The 26,040-nt window shown below is 41.4% G+C and overlaps 1 protein-coding gene across 1 annotated transcript; it reads right to left on the bottom strand.

Annotated features, from left to right (window-relative positions):
• Positions 1 to 1,012: 1,012 nt before the first annotated feature.
• On the bottom strand, positions 1,013 to 24,386 carry LOC133122523 (cell division cycle protein 27 homolog). The gene is made up of 19 exons (XM_061232533.1): positions 24,266 to 24,386; positions 22,939 to 23,014; positions 22,079 to 22,226; positions 20,403 to 20,528; positions 19,608 to 19,705; positions 19,087 to 19,247; positions 16,199 to 16,413; positions 15,349 to 15,460; positions 14,400 to 14,515; positions 12,451 to 12,550; positions 11,541 to 11,748; positions 8,760 to 8,932; positions 6,833 to 6,985; positions 5,862 to 6,070; positions 5,599 to 5,716; positions 3,376 to 3,504; positions 3,170 to 3,244; positions 2,884 to 3,049; positions 1,013 to 2,696 (listed from the first exon to the last, which is right to left on the bottom strand). Exons 1-19 carry the CDS (start codon positions 24,290 to 24,292, stop codon positions 2,611 to 2,613), a joined length of 2,496 nt encoding a protein of 831 aa, XP_061088517.1. The 5' UTR covers positions 24,293 to 24,386; the 3' UTR covers positions 1,013 to 2,610.
• Positions 24,387 to 26,040: the final 1,654 nt, after the last annotated feature.

Raw genomic sequence — 26,040 nt, 5'->3', positions numbered from 1 at the left:
TGATTTAATTTTCGTAAAAGTTTTCTTTCTTTGCAAAGATTCATCACCTGGACACAGCTACAGCTACATTTTGTCCTACAGTAGAACGAACGAACGAACGAACGACTATTTTGGCCTGTTGACTATACAACCACAACGAAGTATGCCATTTGCAATGCTGTGCAATGTTATTGAAACTAGCAGGCGTATACCTTTTCCACTCTGCAGTCACTGCGTTTAGTAAAAATACTTATTTAACAGTTTTACATACAATAAAACACAGTTTTTTAAATGTCAGAATGTGAAATCCATATTCACTTACCTGCACAGATCAACCAGCCTTGAATTAAAACAGCCCGCCTAACATGCTTTGCGATTGGATAATTTCGGATACCTATGCTGTCCATTGGCTTACAGAGCTGCCATTTCTCTAGAGTGGGGCGTAAAATGGAAATGTATATGGAAGTTTGCAGTACTTTTGTTTTTCACAAACATACGAGCCTGTATAGGTCAATAAAACAAACCACACTGGTGTAATTACACAATCTTAACTTTCTTTATGTGTGAATGAACAAGCCTTTCGTTTTGCCATTTTTAGTCAGTATTTATTTCGGCTAATATGACTGTACATGGTTACTTCGTAACATTTGAGCGTTCAGAGAAATGTTTGTCACTACTCCATTGCTTGATATATTATGTATGCAATGCTTGTATTCCTACTACAATTATACACTTCAATTAACGTGAACAAGCAATTGTCTCATCTTATTTCGAATGCTTTAATAGTTTAGCATCATATGTTCGTGCATAATTTTGTCTAACCATTAACCATCTAACATTTTTCTAGTTCTATGGACTCGGATGCCGTTTATATATTAAAAAAAGATAGAATCCTGTTCACTATTGATGCTATACACGCATTAATGGTGTGTGGTTGTCTTCCTCATGCACAGAGACCTATGTTTTCATCGTTTTGGCATGATTGCAAAATTGCTTTGAATTGTTGATAGTTTCAAACAAGTGACTTGACAGCTTTGTTCAAAGTATTTTATTCTTCTTATTTTTCACATCCTTAAAATGTTGCAAATATATATATATATTAACATATACCTTTTCCCTAAGACTGTACAATTTGAAAATAAGACACAATGAAAAACATGTTCACCACACTCATTCTGCAGACACAATGCAATGACTGATTGTTGCTTTCTTTTTTAAGAGGCAGATTTCAGCTTCACCATGTTCAACTCAACTAGACATCATCTTACTCTAAAACAGGGCATGTTTTCAACACTGAAAGTAAATTTACATTGATAGAGAAATGGCACAACTTTGGCAAATTAATAAACTTCTCCCAGGGTAGGATTTGTTAATGGTTTATTGTGCAACAAAAGGCCCTTTTAAATCCTTTAAGTAGTTCTGCAATGATATTCATTGAGAGCATTCACAATTAAGTTTGCCTCTCACAGGAAACTCAACACAATTTAATTATATAAATGTATGAGGAAAAAAACAGAATCTTCCTAAACGTATTTTGATTGTATTTGTTCGAAAGGTATTACTGTTGCTCCCTGAATCTCAGGCAAAGGAAAATATATTGTCATCATCCTTCTGGAACATCTACTGAAAAAAAAAAAGGAATAAGGAATGGCATCTCCAATACACACCCCAGAGCCCTTGTGCAACCATCTGCAGGAAGGTGTCAATGTGCCCAGTATCAGACTAAACTACTTCTCACGCGAGGAACATGGATTACATACCCCCACATGACATTTATCAATGGCCTCGATGGAATGCATACCGTTTCCACATGCAGGTAAAATATGCACTTCCAAGAACAAAAGAATAAAAATAAAATAAATAACAAAATAAAATGCCTATTAGGGAGGCTTTTCCACTCACCATTATAAGTGGATCCCATCTGAAATTGTAATGCATTGTGAACATGTACAAAAAACTGATTACACCCAATAATCAATCTGAAATGTATGACTAGGACCTTGTTCATTACAACACAATTGAGTGACTACAATATTAAGACGGTCCACTATAGTCAAGAGAGACCATGGGTGTAAAGTGCTGACAGAAGCACGTATGCTTCTGCAGTCCTCACACTGCCTGAATGCCCTACACCACTAAAATGGATGAAGGCGACTCCATTTGTGAGCATTCAGAACAGAAATCAGAGGGCCATTTTTCTATATTCAACTTTATTCAATTTAAAAATATATTTTTTTAAATATGGAAACAGATACTTGGACATTGATAAATGGCTTTTTTCTTAACGAGCAAGGAAACTGGTCAGTGTATGCAGAAGTATGGATGCGGATGCAGAAACACAACGGGCGGCATTGGAGTGGGACTGGAGACTGTGGGACTGGAGACTGTGGGATAAGAGGATTTGTTGCCATCTGAGCTACAGTACACAGATCAGAGGGAATGGGAACAATGGGGTATTCGCCGTGATGGGAGCCCAGTGATCACTAAGGCATAGTGGAAGGTGGTGAAGATAAACAAAGAGAGTAGATGGTAAAACAGAAGCTAGAGTTAAAGAGGTACTGTATTAGCAGCATTTTGTTTTCTTGTTTCTTTTTTCCTGGAGAGTGCGATTCCACATCAGCACGGCCGGGGTTAAAAGACCTCGTCACTCTCAGCGGTATGGAGCTGCGTGTCATCTGCATCCGTCATGCTGCTCTCCTGAGACTCCTCTGCCTCTGCTGCACAGGGACATGGCACGCATCACTGTCACAGCAGTTCAGCACGTCAGTCTACACAAGCACAGTCTCACTGCTAAACTTCTACAACCACAACACCTGGAGAAAAAGGAGCGTGAAACAATACATGTACACTTCAAAAGATAATAGTCGAATAATAAAGGTCTGCCAATGTCAAAGTGCCAAATACCTGAATCATAATGGTAGTCATCAGGAGTGACAGGCTCCTCATCGTCAGGGAGGTATCGCTTATCTATGGCCTCTTTAATCTGATTGTTAGCCCCCTTGGGATCTAGGTCCATTGCCCAGGAGAAATTCATCAATGCTAAGTGCGTCTGACCCAGTTTCTTATACACCTGAAGAAGCACAATGTAATACAGATTATTAGCAACAGCGAATGACACATTCCTTTGATGACTGTATATGGGAAAGCAGAGTAAGTGTAAATGTCTTTCCGTAAAGCATCCAAAACCTACCTTCCCTATTAAAAAGTAAACAAGGGACTCTTTGGGCACTATTTGTTTCAGTTCTTCAAGTTCTTGCAGAGCAGCCTGTAGAGAAACATTGTAGTATTATGGCACTGTTTTCATACATGAAGTAATAAAGAACTACTTTAACACAAGAAATTTGCATGACAATAATTGTGATGAAAAGATAAGGAATAAACTGCTGGAGGACCAACCTTGTACTTCTCATTAGCAAACAGGATGGAGGCCCTGTGAAATTTGCATAACGGGTTCTTGGGGTCAATACTGATGGCTTTGTTGAGAGTTTCTAATGCATGGTCAGATTTCTTCAGTGCATGCTGCACCTGCAGAGAAAGAAAATATATATATATTATATACAGTGGTGTGAAAGTGTTTGCCCCCTTCCTGATTTCTTATTTGCATGTTTGTCACACTTAAATGTTTCAGATCAAACTAATTTAAATTAGTCAAAAACAACACAAGTAAACACAAAATGCAGTTTTTAAATGAAGGTTTTTATTATTAAGGGAGAAAAAAAATCCAAACCTACATGGCCCTGTGTGGAAAAAGTGATTTGCCCCCCCCCCCCTGTTAAAACATAACTTAACTGTGGTTTATCAAACCTGAGTTCAATTGCTCTAGCCACACCCAGGCCTGATTACTGCCACACCTGTTCTCAATCAAGAAATCACTTAAATAGGACCTGCCTGACAAAGTGAAGTCGACCAAATGATCCTCAAAAGCTAGACATCATGCCGAGATCTAAAGAAATTCAGGAACAAATGAGAAAGAAAGTAATTGAGATCTATCAGTCTGGAAAAGGTTATAAAGCCATTTCTAAAGCTTTGGGACTCCAGCGAACCACAGTGAGAGCCATTATCCACAAATGGCGAAAACATGGAACAGTGGTGAACCTTCCCAGGAGTGGCCGGCCGACCAAAATTACCCCAAGAGCGCAGCGACGACTCATCCAAGAGGTCACAAAAGACCCCAGAACAACATCCAAAGAACAGCAAGCCTCACTTGCCTCAGTTAAGGTCAGTGTTCATGACTCAACCATAAGAAAGAGACTGGGCAAAAATGGCCTGCATGGCAGAGTTCCAAGACGAAAACCACTGCTGAGCAAAAAGAACATTAAGGCTCGTCTCAATTTTGCCAGAAAACATCTTGATGTTCCCCAAGACTTTTGGGAAAATACTGTCTGACGAGACAAAAGTTGAACTTTTTGGAAGGTGTGTGTCCCATTTCATCTGGTGTAAAAGTAACACCGCATTTCAGAAAAAGAACATCATACCAACAGTAAAATATGGTGGTGGTAGTGTGATGGTCTGGGGCTGTTTTGCTGCTTCAGGACCTGGAAGACTTGCTGTGATAAATGGAACCATGAATTCTGCTGTCTACCAAAAAATCCTGAAGGAGAATGTCCGGCCATCTGTTCGTGACCTCAAGCTGAAACGAACTTGGGTTCTGCAGCAGGACAATGATCCAAAACACACCAGCAAGTCCACCTCTAAATGGCTGAAGAAAAACAAAATGAAGACTTTGGAGTGGCGTAGTCAAAGTCCTGAGCTGAATCCTATTGAGATGCTGTGGCATGACCTTAGAAAGGCGGTTCATGCTCGAAAACCCTCCAATGTGGCTGAATTACAACAATTCTGCAAAGATGAGTGGGCCAAAATTCCTCCACAGCGCTGTAAGAGACTCATTGCAAGTTATCGCAAACGCTTGATTGCAGTTGTTGCTGCTAAGTGTGGCCCAACCAGTTATTAGGTTTAGGGGGCAATCACTTTTTCACACAGGGCCATGTAGGTTTGGATTTTTTTTTCTCCCTTAATAATAAAAACCTTCATTTAAAAACTGCATTTTGTGTTTACTTGTGTTGTCTTTGACTAATGTTTAAATTTGTTTGATCTGAAACATTTAAGTGTGACAAACATGCAAAAAAATAAGAAATCAGGAAGGGGGCAAACACTTTTTCACACCACTGTATATATATCACAATAAATATAAAGCAGCCCTTTTACTTCCTAATTATCTCCACAATAAGAGATGACATTAACACAAAACCTAGTAAGAAAACGTCTCATTTCTATGCTGTCTTAAACTAGTCTGTGCCGGCATTTGACATTCCCGGCACATATAAAAATTTGATGGAATGTCACAAGCTAGAGACTGATCCAGTGACAGACTCGCTGGATTATCTTCTAAGAAAAATGGAGCACTTGATGTGCTCCTATTAAATAGCTTTGCTTGGAATGGTAACTGAAGTGCAAAAACTAACCACAGATGTCGCTAAATCCACCAAAACATTTTAATTAGATATTTTAATGAAGGTCATAATGGCAATTTATTTGCCAAATGGCCTTTCAGGTGGTCAAAACTTTGGCACCAAGACTTTCCAAATTCTTTCAGAGTTACTCGGTTCTTCCATTACTCACCACTCCGATGTGACAGAGGAGGACAGAGCTCTGTGGGTGGATGCTGAGGGCTTTCTTGAAGTGGATTTCTGCCAAGTTGAACTTCTCCTGCTTATAATAGATCATTCCTAAGCCATACCTGTTCATTCAAATTGAAGAGAGGGAATGGTTCAGGTTCAGATTCAGATTCAGATTCAGATTCAGATTCAGATTCAGATACGGAACACCGTTGGCCCTGGCATTAGTAGTAGACCATAAAGGTTGTTGTTAGGCTGTGTCCTTACCATGCGTTGTAATGTCTGGTGTTGACGCGGATGGCGTTGCGGAAGCAGGCCAAGGCCTTCTCCAGCTCCTCCGTCAGCACAAACTCGTGGCCCAGCAGCGTGTAGGCGTAGGCAAAGCTCGGGTCCACCTGAATGGCCCTCTGGAAGAACTTAATGGCGATGTCATGCTCCCGCTGCAAGCTGAAGCAGTTTCCAGCCACGCACCAGGCCTGTTGTCAACCATTTTTTTGACAGAAATGCAACAATATCAAGGGAAATTGTCCCTCACATTTAAAACATAAAATGATGAAGAAGAAAAATACACGGCAAGGAACTATACCCTAAAAACAGGCTATAAACCAGTATGCAGTCAATTATACCCCTTTCTCATAGAAAACCCAGGATATACACGGGATATTGAACCCGGGATATAAATACATACATAAAATAATAAAAGCAGATGATCATGGAAAGTTTTGTTTGTTGCCGAGTCAACGTGGCAGAGAATGAACTGCTATATTTTTCTCAGGCAATCTTAAATTGTGGGCGGCCTGTAGCCTGTAGTGGTTAAAGTAAATGACTGGGACACAGAAGGTCGGTGGTTCTAATCCCGGTGTAGCCACAAATTTTAAAAAAATCAGCTCAGCCGTTGGGCCCTTGAGCAAGGCCCTTAACCCAGCATTGCTCCAGGGGAGGATTGTCTCCTGCCTAGTCTAATCAACTGTACATCGCTCTGGATAAGAGCGTCTGCCAAATGCCAATAATGTAAATTTATAGGATTTCTTTCCTTTAGGCTATGCAGTCACCTAATGAAAGCCAAATGCAAATTTATGTTCAAGCATCTTTGTGATCAAGAAGTGCGTAACTTACGGGTGAGAGACAATAGTCTTTCTGTTGTGATCAGCTAAGGCCTGATCAAGTTGCTTCTTGTTTAATTTTGCACAGCTAATTTTTTATCCTTGTATCCTTTTAAATGGAAGCTGCCTGGTTACCTCTGGTGAGTTCTTGTCCATGTCAGTGAGGTCTTTAGATAGGGCTGATAAGGCCACGTCTTTCTGGAGGTGCCACAGTGTGGTGGAGTAGATTGCCATGCCCTCTACCCGGTAGCTCTCGATGCGACGCACCTCAGAGAATACGCGCTCTGCCTGCAGGGACAACAGGAGCAATCAGCTTCCACTGCAGCCAGAGCCAGTGCTCACCTTTATCCAAACATCCTGGTACTTTATTCAGTTCTCTTCAGTTCTGTACAATCGAAAGCAATTAGAGGTCGCATAAATGGTAAATGGTTGGCATTTATATCGCCCTTTTATCCAAAGCGCTGTACAATTGATGCTTCTCATTCACCCATTCATACACACACTCACACACCAACGGCGATTGGCTGCCATGCAAGGCGCCGACCAGCTCGTCAGGAGCATTTGGGGGTTAGGTGTCTTGCTCAGGGACACTTCGACACAGCCCGGGCGGGGGATTGAACCGGCAACCCTCCGACTGCCAGACGACTGCTCTTACCGCCTGAGCCCCATGCATGCACATGTATACAACTATGCATGCACATGCTCACATACGCACACACATTCTCGCACACACGCATGCACACACACAAAATATGAATAGAGTGCAAACAGGAGGCCATGTTTCTAGCATAATAGCATTTACATTTTAATCAATTAGATGTGGGACCATTTAGTGCACTACCATCAGTAGAACTTAGTGTGAATATCAACACACAATGGACAAGCTGAGATCTCCAGCTCTCATTCAGAAAAGAAAAAAATTAATGTCAAAAGCACATTTTATGATCGTCCCCATTTAAAAATAAAAAACCTGCATCTCTATTTTGTGGCTTAATGACCCTGTACAATTCTTTCTAATAGAAATTGCATTTGGGACAAAAAAAAAAAAATTCCCAACCCTGGCTCTTTCAACCTGCCACCTTATCATCCCCTGATTCAATTGGCGAAAACATTGTTCTCTCCCTCTCCACCTCAGCTGTTGTGTGGTGAGCATTCTGGCGCAAAATGGCAGCCGTGCATCACCCAGGTGGGTGCTACACATTGGTGATTGAAGTTTCCCCCTCAACACTGTAAAGTGCTTTGGGTGGCTAGAAATGCAATAATCTATCTAGCTATCTATCTATTTATCTATCTAACTAACTTAAGTCAAGATTCCCAAGCTCCACTTCACGAATCCAACAAAAATGTGCAAATGCACAACTATACAGTACAGAATTTTTAGGAATTCAGAATGCTTATTGCATTCAGAACAAAGGACCTCATAGAGATTCTTAATGGCTCTTGGCATCCTTTGTCACCTACCTGAGGTGTTACACAAACTGAGGAGATTTGTCATGCATTTGAACACAGATCCAAGCAAATCGTTAGCAACTCATTGCGGAATACTGATCTCGCCCCTTATTTCTAATTCTACCTTCCATCTTCCTTCAATGCTCGGGACCCTCCCCCTCCTGTTCTCGCCATGACTTTGCTCAAGGACAAGTTGCTGACATCAACTGGCTCATCGGATACCCACCTCCGCAGATTTCCTGCCTCATTACACCGCTGCACAATATTGTCATATTCACAAGCACCTGTCCTACGGATCCTACCTCCTTCTCTTAACAACCGCTCCTTTCCCTAATCTTTTCCTCCTTTAAACCACTCCCACTCCCACTCCAGTTTCCTTTCGCCGTTTTCTTGACAGCTCACAGGCCACCTCCACACTTCCCCAACATTACACAAAACACCGCCCCCCTGTGTTCTTCCCCGTTTTACGAGCTCAAAAGCACCTCCTGAAGCCAAGTGATGCACGAAGGCTCTCGCGCTCTGTGACTTCGCGCTCTGGGACCTTCCCTGATGGATGGCTCAGCTGGACAGGCGTAACTACGATGACGTGTCATCCTGGTGCATCTCTTCCTACCTGCATGTACTCTGCCAGCTCAAAGTGTGCTCTGCCGATCTGCCCCAGCACCCAGCCCGTGTTGTAGTGGTGGGAAGGCAGCTGGCTGAGGATGTTGATTGCTTCTTTGCAGTTGTAGGAGCAAAGTGCCAGGTAGCCCTTCCCCATGTCTCGCATCAAGCTCATGAGCCCATCTGCAACAGAGGGGCAGGAACTTCTCACACAGGATTTTGGTTCAGTTCAGCTACCACCATTGACTTATTATTCAAAATGAAATTACCAATATATATACTTTTTGTTGACATTTATGGTCCTTGATAGGGACAGATACGTACACATTAAACTGAATACACAATTATCAAAGGTGTTGCACATCATGTTTATAGCGTACCCTAGACTTGTTCCTAAATCGCTTGTAGTGGTGATTTAACTGCTTAAGTATTACCCCTTTTCCTAACACAAGTTTGAAAACTACATAGCCAAATAATCCTGGTATCTTCTGGAAGTTAACCCTTTTGGGTTTGTTTTACTAATTACTAATTTCTCTTACATTAATTACAAGTTACAGAAGCTCAAATACAGTGGAAGTGGAATATTTTTTTCTCACTGAAAATATGTTTTTGAGTGGATACAGATTATTGCGGCAGTGCCTGACGTGCTTAGAAACACAATGGAGCCAAAGCTATGTCTAGGCAGTTTTCCAAAAAGGACATTTGGAGACGACAAAAGAACAAATGGAAACTGAATGATACTATGGGTCTTATCACGTGTAAAATACTTTGCTTACTAAAGTATACAACACATTGTGAAAAAAAGAAGTGTTTGCACAATAATCACATCTTGTATCCTGATATATTCATTGAGGTCCATTGATTGACATTTTTGGTCAAATACCCAACCCCCCTCAACAAGTCAAACACATTCCACAATTTCACATTCCATTTATCATTCAAAAACAGGCTTTCTCCTTATTTATATAAGCATACTGAATAAAAATACAATATTTTGAGAATGTATTTAGATGCTCACTGATATAAAATGGGGTCATGTTGATGAAAATGCCCTCCATTGTGGAGCCAAAGGTGTCTTCGCTGTCTTCCTCAGAAATATTCAAATTAGCTAGAGAGACAAGAGATTCCTTGCAAGTCCCCCAAAGGAATTCCTCCATTTAGACGTAGACATCGCAAATTTGTTGTAAAACATCAACCTTTTTGACCAGTAAACCTCAAAAAGAGTTTTTGCTGAAGTCTAACAGACTCAGCGAGCAAATTGTAAATGCCACAGTTTTGTTACACAGACAATAAAATGCTGTTGTTTTATGAAAGCCTAACAAACTATACACCATTGGAAATGTCATTAGCTAAAATTTGTTACTTCAATATCATCCCACTAACCGGTTCAAGGCTCAGCTGAAGTTATACTGTTATTTTTTTTTTTTTGCTCACAGATGGGGATCACGCCTTTACTGTGCAACTGGATTACTGATACTGGGCAAAGAAGCTTGCACATGGGCTCTTCGTGTTCCAGAGAGCCTATACAAAATTAAGATAACAGCATTCCTAAGTACAAGTACTTTTGTAGAAGTATGCAACGGTGTACTTGACATGGTCGAAATCTCTGGGATCACATTTTTTTCCCCATTCTGATGGTTGATGTCAACATTAACTGAAGCTCTTGACCTGTATCTGCATGATTTTCAGCCACATGATTGGCTGAATCATGTGCCTCATTAAAAATTTTCAGTTTGAATACACACATATGTACAGTGGGCTCAAGAATTATGTATATTACTTTATAGTGAAACATTTTAATCCATGCCATTATTTCCACACTCATTAAATAATATCATTTTGCATTAAACTGCTTGAAAAGTGCGTTCTTTCAACCCGATTGTCAGCCAAAATTGCCATATACTTGGTAGAATCCATTACACAATTGCTTTTAACTAGCGCCCCTGGACCTCAGGAATTAAAACAGCCCAAAAACATCACTGAACTAGTACCATATTTCACCATGGGTATGACACGACTCTCCTTTTACGCATCACTGTTTCAATGACAATGCTGTATCTGATGAAAACATACGATTGAAGAAAAAGACGTTTCTTTTGGAGCCCCATAAACAGACCAACATGGAAACCAGACAGGTGGGTGCAGTGGCAGTCCCCCACTCGCGGAGGGATCGGAGACAGGCTGGGAAGAAGCCAGAGTTGCAGGAGGAGAGGGTTTGGCTGTCTGGTGTCTTTTCCCATTTTGCCAGTGCTTTTTTCTATCCCCCGCCACTCCTCCTGAATAAAATCTGTTCAAGATTTGAGCTCTGGTTTCCGTGCCTTTGTCTCCACTCTGCCTAAGAATAAACACTCTCAGGATTTACAAGTGTGCATTAGATTGGGATATGCAAAAGCAAGTTAAGTCTGCCAAACCTATCATGTGGTGGACCTCTTTCTGTAAAGTTTGGGCAACAAATCATAATGATTATAAAATGTTTGTAACTGCAAAAACAATTATCAGTGCCATGCAGCCCATTGGCTTTTTCGTCTCTAATCATACATGATGCGGTAGTCAACATCCACACATTCAAATGCTACATGAAATCAGCACTGATATCTATTGGGTATTGATAAGTCAGCCAATCAGCAGCAAGATTGTACAGCTAAGCTGCAAAGCCTTGCACTTCAGTGGATGTCATATCAACACCCAATAGATAGAAGAGTGCTATTGTTTTTTCCACCAGAAGCATTTCACAAGGCCTGAAATTTGGATGTTTACAAGCACATGAGGCAGCGCACAAGCCCACACCCACCTGCAGCAGCTTTCTGGAGAGTGAAGGCCTGTAACTGAGGTGCAGCCATGTTCCCCTTCCCGTCAGACATGATGGAGGAGTCCAGCTTCAGGAGCTCAATGCTGTCATTCATATTGGAGGGAGTCAAGCCACCTTTACTGGTTTTTGTCTTCGTTTTGCGGTTTGGGATTTTGGTGGGGAACTTCATTTTCAATTTTTTGCTGTTCTCCTGTTGTGGGAAGCAGATGTTAGAATCACTGCAAGTGTGGCTATTCAAGTATCTCTGCAAATTTGGGGAAAGGGAATAATCAAATATCAGAGAACTCAGGTACTTGTACTGGTATATTAGGGCCATGCCATTCCATTCCACAGCAGTTGGAGCACAGCATGGGTGTAGCAATGAAAAATATGTTGTGGCACGAAATGTGATATTTAGAGGTCCATAACTTTGTAAAGTGTAAAAATTCCCACAGATGACACAGGTCTGACACGCATGACAACTAGGTGGTTGCTAAGACACTGGTGCTGAGGCTATACATCTATCTATAATCCATCTATCTATCTATCCACTGCTGTATGTCTGTCAATCAATCAATCCGGTGAGAATGTGCTGAAGTGATTTAACATAACGTCAGTGTACTGCCGGATTTGGCAATAGAGAGATGCAGATGGAGACTGACACTGGTGTCAAACAAAGCTCTCATTCTCAAAAACTACTCATCGTAAAAATGTGAACTAGCATGGAAATGTTCAGAAGACTTTCGGCTTGTCAGAAATATAATTTTACAAAAAATCTGACATTGATGTAATTGATGTTGATCGCAATCACAAGCCATTTTGTCATTACATTATTTCTAAACATTTAATAACCTACTGGTGAGCACTGGTTGACTGAAATAAACAGTCCCACCCCTAGTTCACCGGTAGTCACCTTGGCAGTGGAGCTGGCGCTGGTAAACAGTCTGGAGCTCCTCCTTGGCTGCACGTTTGGGGGTGCAGCGATGGTTGGGCTCAGCACTTGAGGTGTTGTACTTCACAGGAAGAAACCAAAACCCTTCATTTGTTTCAATGTCGTCATGCAACATGCAACATTTGCACATTTTTTTTTTTTTGGGGGGGGAGGCTTGTTTTTTTGCAATGGCAAACTTCTTAAGATAAACATTTCACAGCATACCACTGAGGAACTGCCAAAATGTCACACAGATATAAAATTGTGGTGGAATTTTAACATTTTCCACAGCACACATAGCATGCTAGTTCGCTGCGGCACACCAGTTGAAAATCACAACTCTAAGCAAGAGGTTTGTCTGAACACAGCTGTGAAATGCTTTCAGTACAGACCTATAAAAGATGCAATAAAAACTGATCAGACCCATTGGGCTCGAACTTCATCATTTAGGCACATAACGCTCATCTATAGCACAGTGCTCAAGTCCATTTAGGGTGCAGACACACTTCTGCTAGTTTCACAGCAGACAGTTCAAGAGGAAAGTAAGGTGCAAGGTTCAAAAAGGCTGGACTTAATAGGTGTGTCTAGGGAATAATATATGATATACCAAAGAATTTCATCTTGCATTGCTCTTAGAGCCAACTGCATTAGCCCCTGGGTGGATTGCACATCTGAGGGTCGATTTTGCGAGACATTGAACAGGCGGATTTTCCTCTGAGGAAAAATACCTTCTGCACGAGTCCATTAAAAAGATCTGAATAGTATAATGTGGCACACATTTGTTTTCATTTAAGGTTTATTTTTATTAATTAGAGTTGGATTTTAGTTTTAGAATTATTTTGTTAAGTTATGGATTAACAGGTTAAATTACTGGGGTTTTAATAGTTTGAAGTATGGAAATCTGACCACTGTAATTTCAAATGCTTAGATCTAAGAGCAGAGTTGAATTAACATTGAAAACTTTGAATGAATCCGAGTTTAAAACATATTATAATAATAATTTTTAACTCAAAAAGCAATACCCTGGACTTCACACCATTTTAAAAACATTACAATGCATTAAGATGATATAAATGGCCAAATACTTGGCAACTGTACGCAATGCACAAGACGCAACAAGGGCAGTATTGTAATGTTCCACCTGACTTATGCAAGCAACTTAAGTGCATTTTCAGCAGCGGACAATAAAAGTCTCTATTAGACTACAAGTTTTCCACTGAAAGTAATTCACGCACTATATATGTCGTATTTAACGGGTAGCCATTATTCCAAAATTGCCCACTGATCAGTTCTATTTGTCATTATTGCGATTGTCTAATATGGCCAAATATTATGACCATCCAATATGACAATGTATTTTATTATTTTTGATAAAAATACACAATCTTCTCACTGTAATCTTGATATTTTCTATGCATGCTTGTGTCCCTGCATGTGCAACAAACAGGCACTCGCATTGCACAGTAGCCTACAGGCCCATTAGCTGACTTTTATTCAAAGCAACATACAGTTGATTAGACTAAGCAGGGGACAATCCCCCCTGGAGCAATGTGGGGTTAAGGGCCTTGCTCAGGGGCCAAACACTTGCAAAAGTCGTGGCTACACCAGGGCTTAAACAATCAACCTTCTGGGTTAGCCACTAGGCTACATGCTGCCCCGTGTCACGCAAAATTAAATTAATCATGAATATGAGGTTAAAATGCAGACCATCAGCTTTAATTTGAGGGTATTGTCAGCCATACTGAGCGATCAGTGCAGGAATTAGTCTCTATATTGTATTGGTATTGAATTTTTGGTAATTTCACCCATCTTACAAGCTTTGAAGAGCCAGTCTCAACTGAGCAAGGTTTCCCAGAGCTCGTTTGACACACATCATGGGACCAGCCCGCCCACACACACATACACACACACACACAAGCATTTGCACACACCTGGTCTGTGGGGAAGTGCTCTGCGTCTGGTTAAAAGGTATGGGGATGACCTCTCTGCTGTTCCCACTTTGTGCAAACACCGATTTCGTTCCAACTTGGCTTATTCGGGCTACAGACTGCAATGAAAGACAGACACACACGTGTCAAGAGTTTCCCAAAAGGGCACCCGATAATTTACTGAGCATTGTAAATTATTAGGTAATTAGGTCTAGGGGGGTGCAAAACTCAGAATTTTCATGGCTGAATAATTGGTGGGAGGTATGAACAAATAACCTGTTAATCTGTTTTTGCCAACAATCATAAAGGCTGTCATTTGAAAAAAAGTTACCCTACTTATTCCAGTATTGTAAACTTAATTATTGGTATCACGGTGTGCCTACATAATACCAAATTAACAGAAGAACCAAGGGGACAAAACAGGACAAGTGGTAGCACGGACACCTGGCATTATGCAACATTTGAGTGACGTAAAATAAAATGGCAGAATAAGCCAACAATAAGCAGACTTTTGCTGCACAAAAGTCAACCATCTCAAAAGAAAATGAAACTTTTTATTCATTTTTATATCAGTTTGAAATGCCCACTGGGGAGGTAGCCTCTGGCCATTCCCATCAGCAAAGTGCATTCAAATTGCATGCCGATCCCCTTTGCCATTATCCTGCTGGTGCAAGGCGTACCAACAAAAAGAATACAAAACAGACAAAACATGCATTTAAAAATGTGTGCGCTATATTCTACTCAAAGTAGATGAAATATCCTAATGTGTTCATTCTTTTTTATAAACGTTAAATTTATCAATTGAGCCTTTGTACACAAGATTGAGTTAGAACGTATTTGAATCATCCCTATTTAGTACCCAAAGAGATATGAAACTTGCATAGCTTGTTTTAACATAAGATTCTATATATATAGCTCCACATACAGATGCATGTTGTTGGAGTATAATTACTTTCTTTGGTGGGACTCCAGGAGGGGGTGGGTCCATGACAGAGCCCGTGTGGGTGAAGTTCTGTAGGTATGATGAATCTCCAGGACTTGGTTCCAGTGGTAAGATTCCAAAACTGCAGTCAAAGGAGAGGAAGCCACCAGAAAGTTATCAGGCTACCATGTAAAAAATCACCAGTTGGTGGCTTTTTACTACATACGTGGACACATGTGGGTGTTCCAAGGGATATGTTCAGTTATTCATTGTCTGGCTGAAGTTGGGGATATTAAATAATCCAAGTATTGTATGTAAACATTGCAGTCTACTTCATACTCATATTTTCAAAGGTGACACATCCCGAGAAATCTTTCCTTTCAGTTATGTTTAAATAGGGGTACAAATTAACAACAAGTACAACATGGGGTGAAGGTTACCCGAAAGCTCACACCAACAACACCAACAACATTAAACAATAACACCTTGATCAGATGGGCCAAATATTATTTCGCTTTTCAATTTAAAGCATGTCCTCTCACAGTCAATATAAAATGAATACATCACTGATTCTTAAAACCTTTTCAAATTGGGACTCAATTTTGACAGTTTTTAATAGCGGACGCTATTTGGTACCTTTTAGGGAGCCATCAAACACACATACTAGCATAGCCTAGAGGAGGCCCCTCATTCTGGGAAGCACCTCCCATGGCCCCTTTTGGGTCCTGACCCATAGTTTAATAAAGACTGCATTCAGTGAAACAAGAGTCCAAAAGAGTCAGGCCCGATTGAATCAATCCACCGCTAGACAGAACGCGAGCCACAACACACACAAGCACAAAGTCAGCTTCGTGGGTAAAGATGAAGCTCTGGTGCATACCTAGGAGTGAGCGGACTGAGGGCTGCCGGTCCCCCGAGCAGACTTCGGCCACTTTTTGGTTTGTTTGGTGCTTGTTTTGATAGGAGAGAGCTTCCAGTCCCATGGGACACAGAATCAGGGGATATTACAGAGGAGTCGATGAAGGACACAGAGGAATCCATGTTCAAAGATGAAAACTTGGAATTTGAAGATTCTAGGTTGAGTCTATTTAATTCCTTGAGAAAAACAGAGAAGGAGCAAAAGTCAAAACCCAGCTTTTCTACAAAAAAGCAACAATGTTAGTTACAGTGCGTAGATATGCACATGCTGGACATAACATAGGAAGGCATGTTTTGACAGTCATTTCAATATATAAAGGGTGCACTGACCTAAAGCTCAATTTTATTGACCGTCATTCCGTTGAGTAAGTGAAACAGTCCAGTTACTTAAGAGTATTATGTTGAGCTTTGACCAGGTCCAATATGCTCACATTCCAAATGCTTAAAATGTACAAGTTTACTGAGGTAGCACTTTCTGTCAAGTACGAATGTCCATTAAAAAAACTGCTACTTCGTAGAGAATCTACACGCATGCCCTGTAGTTCAAGGAAGAGCCTATGTGACGGTGATGGCAGTTGTTTTATATGCAAAGATTTTGTTGGTTGGTGAAAACTGAATGCAGGGTTTTTGGTTTTTTGAAAATCAGGGGAAATCCCCACCACTGCTTTGCGAAAAAAACTAAATTCACAATTGTATTTATAATTTAACACAATGTGAAGCTGCATGTTATTTTACGATTGATTTGTCAGATCATTGGCACACTTGCTAATCAATGAAAATTAAAGAAACAGCTTGAGATCAATAATTCGTTTAAAGGAAAGTTTCCTGCCCCACCAATTTTGAGCTCACGAGATGCCACTGGTACACACTTTTCAAAACAAGCAATGTTCACTGCTGCCATTGGAGGGAGAAAGTACAGTGCAGTCCGTAAGTCTTTGGACAGTGACACATTTTTTTGTTTTTTTACACTCTGTACTGCAGCAAACAAACAGTTGGAATAAAACAATCACTAAATGCAAACTTTCAGCTTTAATTTGGTTTTGACATGCATTTTGGGTGAATGGTGTAGGAATTACTGCGATGGACTGGGGACCTGTCCAGGGTGTATTCCTGCCTTCCGCCAAATGTATGCTGGCTCCAGCCCCCCTGTGACCCTGTTCAGGATAAGCGGGTTAAGATAATGGATGGATGGATGGATGGTGTAGGAATTAGTCATTTTCATACCAAGTCCTCCCAATTTTAGGCGACCAAAAGTAATTAACACAAACTGTAATCGTATTCCATATTTTGTTGCAAATCCTTCGCAATGAATGAGTGCCTGAAGTCCCATAGAGATCACCAGACACTGGGTATCTTCTCTGGTGATGCTCTGCCAGGCTTGCACTGCAGCCATCTTCAGCTCCTGCGTGTTTTGGGGGACATTTGGCTTCAGTCTGGTCTTCAGCAAGTGAAGGGGCGACATGGCTCAGGCAGTAAGAGCAGTCGTCTGGCAGTCGGAGGGTTGCCGGTTCGATCCCCCGCCTGGGCTGTGTCGAAGTGTCCCTGAGCAAGACACCTAACCCCAAAATGCTCCTGACGAGCTGGTCGGGGCCTTGCATGGCAGCCAATCGCTGTCGGTGTGTGAGTGTGTGTATGAATGGGTGAATGGAGAAGCATCAATTGTACAGCGCTTTGGATAAAGGCGCTATATAAATGCCTGCCATTTACCATTTACCATGAAATCCATGCTCAGATGACCAACTTGGCCAGTGAAGAACATCCCACTTTTTGGCCAGAAAAATCTCCTTGGTTGCTTGGATGTATGTTTTGGATCATCATCTCACTCACTGCATGATGAAGCGTTGTCCATTCACTATCTCCACCATGTTTGACAGATGAGGTGGTGTGCTGTGGATCATGAGCGGCTTCTTTTTTCTCTCCACTTTTCCCTTTCCATCACTCTGGTACTGTCCATAACAGTCCATAACTAGAATTCTACAGGTTTTGTAATGTACTGTAACTGTAGCTTGCCCATTCTATTCTAGAGACTTGCTTGGGGTTTTCATCTCACGGCGAACCATCTGAGGTTATGCTGGCATAGTCTTCTCTTGATGGCTGCGTCTACGCCTACATCCTGGAGAGTGTTCTTGATCTGCTGAACAGTTGCATGTTTTTTTTTTGTTTTTTTCCCCACTATTCAAAGGATTCTTCAGTCATCCACTACAGCAGTCTTCTGGGGTCTACCGGGTTGTTTACCATTGCTGAGTTCACCAATGCATTCCCGCTTCTTAATGTACCAAACAGTTGATATTGACACAGCTAGTTTTTTTTGGCTCAGACGTCATGTCGACTCCAAATTCAGATGGCACACCAAGAATCAACTCAACCTTTTGCTAGCTCTTTTATGCATGAACTAACAATGAAACTTCAAGACTAGTCCTATAAACATTTGAGCCAATTGTCCAATTACTTTGGGGCTATGTATAAATCAGCTATAATTCCTACACAGTTCACCCAACATGTAGAAAAACCCTCAAATTAAACCCAAAAGTCTGAACTTTAACTTAATGGTCATCGTTTTATTTCAAATTCAATGTGCTGGAGTACAGAACCAAAACAAAAAATGTGTCACAGCTCAAATATCCAGTCCAGTCCATAAGCATCAGCCTTAAAGTGTTCTTTGATTGGTTGTAGAGTAACAATATCTATGCAAAACTGCAATGTCACAAGATATGTACAGTTGACTATGAGCTCAACATGACCAGGTCTGCTCCATAGTTCTAGAAATTCTGAGTCATAACAGGAATATATGAGATGTGGTTGTGTTGAGTGTGGAAAGCGGTCAAAAGGGAAGGAGCCAATGGGACGTACTAAAGTGTCTTGTGGGGTCTCCATGAGAACAGTGTCCATCTGTCTGTGGGGCACACAGTGGCTGGAGGTGTGGGTGCCGACTGCACCCATGGGCTGGCTGCTGCAGCTGAAGTTCTGCAGAGACGTCAGTTTGAACATCTGATCGGGGTCTGGCTTCTGACCTGCGTAAATCAAAAACAGCTGGGATCAGACTGGCCCATATTAAAAGCAATAGGGTCAAGTGTCTGTTTTTGTTTAAATAGATTCTGTGGAGAAATGGCTTGAGGATTTCATTTTTGTAATAACGCAAATGAAACCGTTTGAATACTTTGGGTCTCGAACGCGGTGTTGACAAGTTGTTTGAGATTTCGCAGACATCCTGCTTTCTGCAATGGGGGGGGTCATTTCATCACTGTGCCGTGTAGCAGGTCGTGTCTGGTTATTGGCTAAAGGTTTCAGGTAGTGCTATCCTATCCAATTAGTTCACCATGTAATTAAACTGTGCCTCATTGAATATGCAAATTAACATATGCATGACTCACCTATCTGACAGAGAGACTCAAAGGGAGACCAGAGGAAAGGATTCAAACTCAGGCTCTTTTGGTAACATTCTGAACCTTTAGCTAAACGGTCCGTTTTGCTGTTGTTAAAGGGGGAAGGGGAAAAAAACAACAACAAAAAAACTCATATTACAACTGTTAAAAAGTACACAGTCAAAATAACATTTCAAACATAACATTTTGCATGCAAGAGAGGCAATGGTTGAAAAAGGGTTCCACTTAACAGCTTGCGTAGTTTTGGGCACTTCATCTTGTCAGCACACAAGCAATGTTATTATATGCAGCTTGAGATTAATCGACGGCAATTTAATCAGTAGAACGGCCAGACATTGTGACTGTCAGAGCAAATTGTGTCTTTTTGTGGCTGGTCATTAATTGAAGGGCTGCATAACAGGCCTGCAATGAAGATGCCAAACATGGTTCAACTTCTCTGCACCTCTCAAATCAGATTCCATTTGGAGGAAGCAGCTAATACAGAACTCTGCAACCTGTCACTTATTTAGGAACGCACCACCCCAAGTGCCCTTGAGCATGATATACAGAGTGCAAATCCACAAATTGCGAATCCCACTTCCTTCACTTCCCAAGGTCTGGAGCACTGCAATTCGGTGTAATAACTTTGAGTGATCCATCACCATTTGACCTTAATTCCACATCAAAGTCAGGATTGAATGCTCCCCCCATCCTCGTAGCTCGTCTAGACCAGTCCCCCCCCCCCCCCCCCCCTCAGTCATATGAAAACAAAATCTGCATGGTTGTGGGTAGTGGTCTCCTTACCAGTATATTTGGCCCAGCAGAGCCAAGGTGAAGCACGCCGACTCCCCAAACTCGGTGACGATGTCGTCCTGGCTTTTCTGTTTGTTCAGCACGCCTCCTGTTAAGATCTGCTCCCCTTCCGCGAGCCTGGGGGATAGAGGAGGGAAGAAATTAACGACTGCTTGGGGAGAAATTAAACCACATCCAACGTATTAAGTGTGTGTTACAATGAAACAATCCTGGTAAAGAAAATATAACAAGAAAAGAATTTACTTCAAACATTCAGTTTGATTTCTGTTATTAATGCCCCTATTTTCCACTAATCACATTTTCTGAATGTCACTGGTCAACTTTGGAAAGAATATTTGTACACAATGCACCAACTGTGCATTTCTGAATAGGGTGTTCAGGTTTAGATGCTACCCTATTAGTTAGAGCTGAAAAATAAACTCTCTCAAACCAAATGTGGTAGTAAACATCAAAACTTCAAATGCCACATGATCACATGGAAGCCATACAACCTTCCTGCTGTTTGGCCACCAACAGCCGACAGATCTGCGCTGCTGATCTGCGCTGCTGATCTGCGCTGCTGATCTGCGCTGCTGATCTGCGCTGCTGATCTGCGCTGCTGATCTGCGCTGCTGATCTGCGCTAAGACGCATTTCATGCCAAGATGGCCAATACGCCACATGGCAGCGATGATTGTTACTATGCTTATGAAATATTTGATAATCACCAATATGGTTTAATGGTATTAATATGGCCTGACAATATGGTTTCTCCCTCCCAATATTCTACCTACTATACCGAAAAACTTCCCAAATTCAACATGAATATTGTGATTAAAATAATTTTTCATTTTTATGAACATTCCATCCATGATGAGAGCAGGACCCCAACAGCACCAAAAAACAGACAGATGTCATATTTCATTGTTTACTTTTATGGAGTTCAGGAACAGTGACATAACAATGGCTCTCATTGGCTGATTTTACAGTCATTTATGGCAGCTGACACCAGTTCGAACTCTCAGATTGATAGCCAGGTCAATATTTTCACTGGACACTCGCTATATCCTGCCTTAAAATGTAAAAGTCCCAGCTGATTGTTGAATAGTTTCAATGGTAATAGACAGGTCAGGCCCCAATCATGATAGCGGTTACCAGTTTAGGCAGCAAATAGCGCAAATACCTAAGTAATGCCGGATCCTTCTGATGTCATTTACATAGCAACTGCACATTCAGATCACGCTGACTCACTCACAGTGGGCAAGATAAATTGATAACGATTGGAGAGAAATTTTTTTTTTTTTTTAATTCAAAATAAAAAAATTCAAAAATAGGAGAAGTTTCAGAGATCCTATAGTGGGTCATTTACGGATGGTGCAACGGAAATTTTCAGTGCCGTTGACTGTAATAGAATGCTTTCATTTATATTGTTTGACAAAGCACCGTTAAAAAGCAAACTGTATGGGTTAGTGCTATGGGCTTATGCCAGCTACATCATACTAACTTCACATGGGGATTAGTAAAGGCTAAGTTTTATCAGCACTGCTGTGGACAATGTTTTCTGTGAGAAATGTATTGTTGAGTTCACATGCACACACTGCGGTCTATGTTCTAAAGCTCCATTTTGACATCCTTACTATTAGGCACCTCCAAAAATAAAAAAGAGGAAAACAAACATCAAGACCTAACCTGCTTAGTTCCACGCAACACTTGGCGAGGAGATATTTGCATTGAGGAGTTGTGCAGCTGTGCCCTTTCAGGAGGAGATATGCTTTGTAAGCCTTTCCTGAGCGGTAGTAGCATGTAGCCAACAGGAAAAGTGCATCTTCGGAATGAACTGTCAAAACAGGGAGAAACAAACAAAACAAATAAACAAAGCATATTGGGTAGAATGAGTCAATACGGGGACACAGGAATGCAGGACTGCCTCAGGTGATTCTGCATGGCATCCTCCACACCTTTCACAATGTTGATTGTGCAGACTTCCAGTTGCGTGGGACCAACACCGTATGATTCACGTCAAATGACTTGGTCGGTGTGACCGATTTTCAAACTTCAAGTGACTGCATATCACAAGTAAAGGTAAGTTTAACAGACTCAAATTAGAGGTTCTGATGTTTCCGAATCAAGGTTTGTGGGGCGACATGGCTCAGGTAGTAAGAGCAGTCGTCTGGCAGCTGGAGGGTTGCCGGTTCGATCCCCCGCCCAGGCTGTGTCGAAGTGTCCCTGAGCAAGACACCTAACCCCCAAATGCTCCTGACGAGCTGGTCGGTGCCTTGCATGGCAGCCAATCGCCGTTGGTGTGTGAGTGTGTGTATGAATGGGTGAATGAGAAGCATCAATTGTACAGCACTTTGGATAAAGGCGCTATATAAATTCCAACCATTTACATTACATTTTTGTCATTTGGCAGACGCTTTTAATCCAAAGCGACTGACAAGTGCATAGGTTCTTCCACAAGTTAAAGCATCACATCCATCCATTTACCATTTTTGTGATTCAGTGATGATAGACGGAGCTACGCTGTGGAAGCCCTGTTCACTCCTTACCTTCAGCATACAGCCTCTCTGCAAGAAACACTGCATCCCAATAGGCGTAGTGGTTAAGCGCATGCCAAACTGCAGCCTGTGAACACAAAAGGAAAGAAACGTTCTGAACTCACTTCAGCTGTGGCCTTAAGCCCAGAGCACATTTAAACATAGAAACTTCCATGTGAGAGCTCCATCAGGCATTGGCATCCTGTTTACAAGAGTGGGTGGTTTGAAGTGCTCGGCTGCATTTCATCATAGCCCGTATACCGGTCGTTTAGTACCTTCCGAAATCGTGGTGATACAATAGCAGACAACGACGTCATTCACAATATTTTTATAAGCGGTATCCCAGAACACAAGGGAAATCATTCAGTAATGTCAGTGTATGCATTTAAGTTACCACTGCGAACACAGAATGACTGTGCAATAGTATGCAGCTAGCAAGCTTGTCAACGAACTTGATAAAACCGTGTTGCGAATAAAATTACTGACATGCCTACATTAGTAACTGCACCAGTAATTACAGACACAATGACAAATAACTTCACAACTTCCCAATGTTTGGAAGACCGTGTTGGCTCACGAGGAACTACCTACTTACAGTTTTGCACTCTGTTGACATTAATTAAAAACTGATACCGTCTACAAAAGACAACATGAGTACGTGTGTGAACGATTTCATAAGGAACACTTGGCAGAGCCGTATAAACCTGCCCGGTTAGTAGTATCTCGTTAGCATGTCTCGTACCAAGTATTTATGAAAATAGAAATATACTTTCGCAACACCATGAGTCTACGTTACTATTCCATGTCGCATAAGCAACGGTATCACAAGGAAACACATTTCGACCCAAACTGACTTTATGTGATCAAATATCAACAATATTTGAGGATTTAGCCTAGAACAACTCTGAACACAGTAATGCAGCATAAAGCAGCTTCAATACGCTGCGATAAAAAGCTATCTTGATGCATTGCAAACGTAAACGCCAACAAGCGCTTCTTAACCTTTGCTAGCTGACTGACGTTAGCTAGTTGGCTAGCTAGCTACATTAGCAATCTCGTGAGAACAGCCATCTTTGCAACTATGTTTGTTTTCACATCCAGCTAACTTCACACACCGAATCAGCCCATGTTAAATACACATATAGCTAAATATGCATTTCTCCAGATTATTAGCTAGTTAGCTAATCAGGCCTTGGATGTTTATTTTCAGGCCCCGGTCTACGGGTATTGAGTCCTTCCGGCAGGGAAGAACGAGTTTCTGGTTGGTGGGTTCACGGTAAATTCCATTTAAACGGCACAGAAAAATCCCGTTGTTAATCTGTGTATTTGTCTGGTTTACCTGGACAGGTTCCTGCAGTACCGTCATTCCGCAATCAAACGCCTTCTCTCTGCGTTACCCTCGCTGGTTCCGTTCTGTCCTGGGCTCCTCTTCGACTTGCTTTAATTTTACTGCCTGAAGGGGAGCTCTGAAGATTTAAACACATCAACCGTTACCGACCAAGTCGAAATATTCCGGAGATTTCCGATGAACCGAGACTGCACACGAAGTGAATCGCGGGCGACCGAAAATGGCCGAATATGGCTGGCAGATTAAAAATATTTATCAATGCCGAGTACTGGACATGGAAAACGAGTCAATGTAAACGCTGAGCTAAATGTTTTTGTGCGAAGCATGAGCCAAGTGCTATTTCGTTTGACTTGCCATGCGGTGTTGTGATGTGGGCTCCATCCCAAAGTTCAGTTTTTGAAAGGAAATTAGGACATTTATTCTGCACTGCATCTGATTTATCCATCCATTACTGTCACTTAACGGGGAATACACTCAAATATATCAATATGCAGTTATTTAACTTTATTTTTTGTGTGAATTTAAAGGAAAAACCTTATATTTGCAAATCGTGCATGTGCATATATCTCGCAATAAATGTAAGCTATCTGTCATTATGCTTAACCCGGATATGTGTTTGGAACATCTTCCGAACAAAGGGAAGTTGTGTAGTAGTTATTTGTCATTTTCTCTATAATTATTGCTCCATTTTACATCAATCAGAATTGTTTACAAGAGTGGGTGGTTTAATTGTTTAATTGTTTATAGGCAATAAGCAACCATAATCATAACCTTATTCCACAGGAGATGCATTTGATGCATTTGCTTGAATCAGAGCAGACAAATAGTTTCTGTTTACAAACTATTTCTACAAGTTCACAACTTATGTTTCACAAAAGCACAAAATATTTTTACAAATACAAAATATTTTACAAGTTCACAACTTATTGGCACTAACATAACTCCATATGCTGTCACCAGTGCCATCAATAAACACAAGTGAGCCAGTTCCAGTGGCAGACATACATGACCAAGCCATAACACTAACACTAATCACTAATACACTTTGATCTTCATCTCATCTGTCTATCAAACTTTGTTCCAGAACTAAAGTTTTTTTAATGTACGTTTTTGGAAACTGTAACCTGCCCAGTCTATTCTTGAGACTTGCCAGGGGCTTGCATCTTGTGGTGAACCCTCTGAGGTTATGATGGCTTAGTCTTCTCTTGATAGTCGTCTTTGACACATCTAAACCTACATCCTGGAGGGATTGATCTGTTGAATAGTTAGAAAGGGATTTTTCTTCACCATTCAAAGGATTTTTCTGTCATCGGTCTTCCGTGGTCTACCAGGTCCTTTGCCATTGCTGAGCTCAACTGTGCATTCTTGCTTCTCAAAAATGTATAAAACAGTTGATCAAACACCTAATGTTTTGGCTATGCCTCTGATTTATTCAGATTTTTCAGCCTAATCATGGCCTGCTTTACTGGCATTGACACTTTTTGATATTCATGTTTGAGAGAGGTGGCATGGATGCTCACAGCAAGGAGGTCCTGGGTTCGAATCTCCGTCGGCCGGGGCCTCTCTGTGTGGAGTTTGAATGTTCTCCCTGTGTCTGCGTGGGTTTCCTCCGGGTACTTTGGTTTCCTCCCTCAGTCCTTGGACTGATTAGGAGAGTCTAAATTGCCCATAGGTATGAGTGTGTGAGTGAATGGTGTGTGTGCCCTGCGATGGACTGGCGACCTGTTCTGGGTGTATTCCTGCCTTTCGCCCAATGTATGCTGGGA

This window comes from Conger conger, chromosome 2, assembly GCF_963514075.1.
Source record: "Conger conger chromosome 2, fConCon1.1, whole genome shotgun sequence".
NCBI classification, from domain to species: Eukaryota; Metazoa; Chordata; class Actinopteri; order Anguilliformes; family Congridae; genus Conger; species Conger conger.
The sequence above is the reverse complement of the archived record's forward strand: the minus strand, read 5'-3'. Positions and strand labels throughout refer to the sequence as shown.

Coding starts and splice junctions, on each gene's coding strand:
- LOC133122523 (XM_061232533.1), bottom strand. CDS start 24,292: ATGACGGTACTGCAGGAACCTGTCCAG. Junction 20,529..22,078: donor TGTTGCGTGGAACTAAGCAG/GTTAGGTCTTGA, acceptor TCTATCCCCCAG/GCTCGCGGAAGGGGAGCAGA. Junction 6,071..6,832: donor TGGACAAGAACTCACCAGAG/GTAACCAGGCAG, acceptor GGTTGACAACAG/GCCTGGTGCGTGGCTGGAAA.